At 53.6% G+C, this 3744-nt stretch overlaps 1 protein-coding gene across 1 annotated transcript; it reads left to right on the forward strand.

The window, feature by feature from the left end:
* The first annotated feature begins 1247 nt into the window (after positions 1–1247).
* On the forward strand, positions 1248–3210 carry LOC138473687 (nuclear apoptosis-inducing factor 1-like). Its single transcript, XM_069612186.1, has 2 exons — positions 1248–2000; positions 2325–3210. Exons 1-2 carry the CDS (start codon positions 1580–1582, stop codon positions 3164–3166), a joined length of 1263 nt encoding a protein of 420 aa, XP_069468287.1. The 5' UTR covers positions 1248–1579; the 3' UTR covers positions 3167–3210.
* The last annotated feature ends 534 nt before the right edge of the window (positions 3211–3744 follow it).

Below are 3744 nucleotides of genomic sequence, written 5' to 3' on the forward strand. Positions count from 1 at the left end.
TTGAGGCTTGTCCACAGAATATGTTATGGACATTGCCATAATAAGAGACTGTGGACATTTGTGTTGTATGGTACAAAAAGTCCACCAACTTAGTGTCTTTAATTGGTTGTAATATGTAGAATATTGCATTGGTTTGTCGGTTTAATCCACCTCGTTCTGAAATGGCTGGTATGGCTCACATCCTCTTCCTGTCTAATGGCTGAAACAATGGGCCTCATTACATAGATGGCGGTAAGGATTTACCGGTACCGGTATTTTACCGGTACCTTTAAATCCTTACCGCCTTACTACGATGTCCCTTTGCGGGTTGGGGAATTTAACGCCTGCTTTTTGCAGGCGTTAAAAACCAACCCGCAAAGGGACCAGGGAGCTAATTACGGTACCGCAATTTGCGGTACCGTAATTTGCGCCTTCCCCATTCGCATAGAGCCCTATGGGGCAAAAATGGGAATGGGGAAGGGCAATGGTGGAAGGGGGAATTACCGCCCAGCCAACCTTGGCATAGGGCGGTATTTGCCCTTTGCACCAAGGCGGTGCCGGTATCCGGCATGAACCATGGCGCTAATAGCGCCATGGTTCACTGCCATCCGTGTAATGAGGCCCAATGTATGTAGTCAGTGTCAGGATCGAGGTGTATGACAGTTCGCACATTTTCCATGGTTGGCATCCGTCTTCTCGCTAATTGGCTTCAAATACTTGTTACTCTAGAATATTATTTGGATTTCACCAATACTTTCTTTTTTTTTTTAGACTTGGGCTGTGTCCTGGAAGGCTTCCATTCCAATGGGATGACTGCTTCTTTCTTCTTTGTTCTTGGAGAAGGCAGGATAGCTAAAGGGTGTGACCATTAATTTATTTGAACCAACACGTGATGCTGCTCTATCTTTCAAATAATAATAATAATAATATTATCAGCAATACGAATAATGACAATAATAATACTAATTACACTGTTACGAATAATAAATTACAATGATGATGTGGTAGGGGGCTAGTCCCGGGCAGCCCTGCCCTAAGACAGGCCGTGGCCACCAGCTGTAACCAGCATAGTCGATGCTGGGGTATGATGGGAGTTGTAGTGCCACACACATCCGTGCACGTAAACACACAGCACCTTGCCCTATTTAACGAGTACAAACTTTTCAAGACCTATTGGGCCTCATTACGACCCTGGCGGTAATCCGCCGTCATTACCGCCATGGCGTAATGAACGTTAACGCCGTGGGACGATGGCGTAAAGTGCGCCACATTACGACCCATCGCGCACGAGCATTACGCCATGGCGGTAATGTAAACAGCGCCATGGCGGTAATGCCCCCAAAACGGCACCTACCGGCATCGTATGCGGCGCAAGGTGCACCACCGCCACCGCCGTACATAGCGGTGACCGTAGTTAGCGGTCACCGCAATTAGCGTTGACCGTAGATAAGCGGAACCGGAAGTAGCGTCACCGCGGCGGAACGGGAAAGAGCACGGCGGCCATCTTTAAAAACACAATCCATTGCCATCCTCCGAAACCACTGGACATCCGAGCCTGAGACCCCGCCAATACCGGCTTCAACCTTCTACCTGCAGGAAGATGCCTAAAGTTTTGAAAAAAGCCTGTGACCGCCAGCGGCAAGACCGCTTCTCCAGAGAGGAGCTCACCATTCTAGCGGAGACCCTACAGGAGAACGCTGCAGTGGTATTCTCCAACCAACTGACAAGACCGGCCATAACCAAGAAGAAGGCCATATGGGCACTGGTAGCTCAGCGGGTCAGTGCCGTGGGAACGACACCCCGCAATGTCAAACAGTGCCGCAAGCGGTGGGACGATCTCCGGCTCAGAGTCAGGAGCATACTATCAGCCAACATGAACCTGGCAATGGCAACTGGGGGAGGATCGGAGTCCCCTATAAAATTGCAGCCATGGGAGGAAATCTGTGCCTCCACAATCGGAATGCAGAGCATTGAAGGAGTAGGAGGAATGGAGAGAGGAGCCCCGACATCGGGCGATGCAGGTAGGTGGCTCAAATCAAGGCATGCAAATCTCACCTAAATCCATTCATGTGAAGTACAATGTTGGCCCATAGTGTGAATGCAACACATCAGCAGGAGACTGCCCACAGATACATCCGATCTGCACCCTGTACACATGCAGCATGCACACCCTAACTGCAGGCACCCACATACCTCCATGCTACTTCCACACAAAAGGGAGTCAACTTTTTTCCCCTGCATGAAATGTGCCACATGTACTAACTGATGAGATGCCAGTCGCCACAATGCCCGGCCAATGTCCGCAGACCCATCAATAACACTCTCCCTCCTCTGTCCCACCACAGGCTCAAATTCCGACCTTGAGGAAGAGGACACCACAGCCTCCACACCCACCAAGAGGGCCAGGCCAACTGTGCCAACGCCACAACCCTCCACCTCTGTCGTCCCGAGGAAAACACCACAGCAGGCAAAATCCATGCAAGGGAAACAGGACAGGGCACAGACAGCCACCCCAGCAGGCAGTACAGCAGCAGCAGCAGCAGCAGCAGACATCACACCAATCATGCCCACAGAAGCCACAGCCTCTGCTGCAAGCAGCACACTTGGGGAGACTGCTGCCATTGCTGCCTCCTCCGATAGTGAAGCAGGGACCTTTGAGGAGAGTGATGTCAGGAGCCCCACAGGCCACCCTCATTCCCCCTACCTGTCCCTAAGCAGCCCGCATGTGGATGCCACACAGGGTCAGCCAGAGGATGACGATTGGCCAGCCACTCCATCCCCGCTGCAGGGGCAGATCAGCCCAATGGGAATGCCACTGCCATTAGCCATGGCCCAGAATCCCAACCATTCTCTGGAGGCGATTGCCACCCGGCAGCAGCAACTTTCCTCGCTGCTCGAAGAACATGTTGCTGAATGTGGGGGGTCAAGTGCAGCAATGGATAAATGTGCTGAGACTGTGAAGGCAGCTATAGAGTCGTCCACAAAGGACATCTGCGCGGAACTAGCTGCTGTGCGGCACGCCATCACTGACCTTGTGCAGACAATACGGGCCATGCGTCCAAATGAGCAGGCAGGATCCTCCTCGGTTGCCAGCTCGACACCGAGCAGCCCCATCCGCCGATCGGGGAGGAACCTCCGCAGCACAGGCAGGGGTGCCCCGGGGGCCAGTGGAGGGGGCTGCCAATAGTGGCCGGACAGTGTAGGAATCCTACTACTGACACTGCTGCACAGACCAACTCACACCTTTGTTGGGATTCCAGGGGGGGGGGAGGGTGGAGGGGGGAGTGGGTGTGTTGGGGTGTGCAGGGGGGTGGCGGGGTGGTGTGTTGGGGAGTTAAGGGGGGAGTTTGGGGGGGGTGTGTGCAGGGGGGAGGTGGGAGGTGGGAGGGGGTGTGTTGGGGTGTGCAGGGGGGTGGCGGGGTGGTGTGTTGGGGAGTTAAGGGGGGAGTTTGGGGGGGGGGTGTGCAGGGGGGAGGTGGGAGGTGGGAGGGGGTGTGACACGACAGTACATAGTTCAAATACAATTTATTCGTTTCACAAAAGGAAACGTGTGGACATTTTCATTGCGTATGTGTGCTTTATTGGTGTCCAGTCCTCAGTGTGCATGCCCCAGAGTCACACAGTGCCCCAAGTGCTGTCTCCATGCGATGAACACCAGCCGTGTGTGCTAGAAGCAGTGGTTGATGATACTTTGGCGCATGGCACGCCCCTCCTGTGCATCGCCTCCTCCATGTGGTGGCGCCCCTTCTGCACCCTCCTCATCCT

This window comes from Ambystoma mexicanum, chromosome 8 (genome assembly GCF_040938575.1).
Source record: "Ambystoma mexicanum isolate Mex_15411 chromosome 8, UKY_AmexF1_1, whole genome shotgun sequence".
Lineage (NCBI taxonomy): Eukaryota > Metazoa > Chordata > Amphibia > Caudata > Ambystomatidae > Ambystoma > Ambystoma mexicanum.

Coding starts and splice junctions, on each gene's coding strand:
- LOC138473687 (XM_069612186.1), top strand. CDS start 1,580: ATGCCTAAAGTTTTGAAAAAAGCCTGTGACCGCCAGCGGCAAGACCGC. Junction 2,001..2,324: donor CCCGACATCGGGCGATGCAG/GTAGGTGGCTCA, acceptor GTCCCACCACAG/GCTCAAATTCCGACCTTGAG.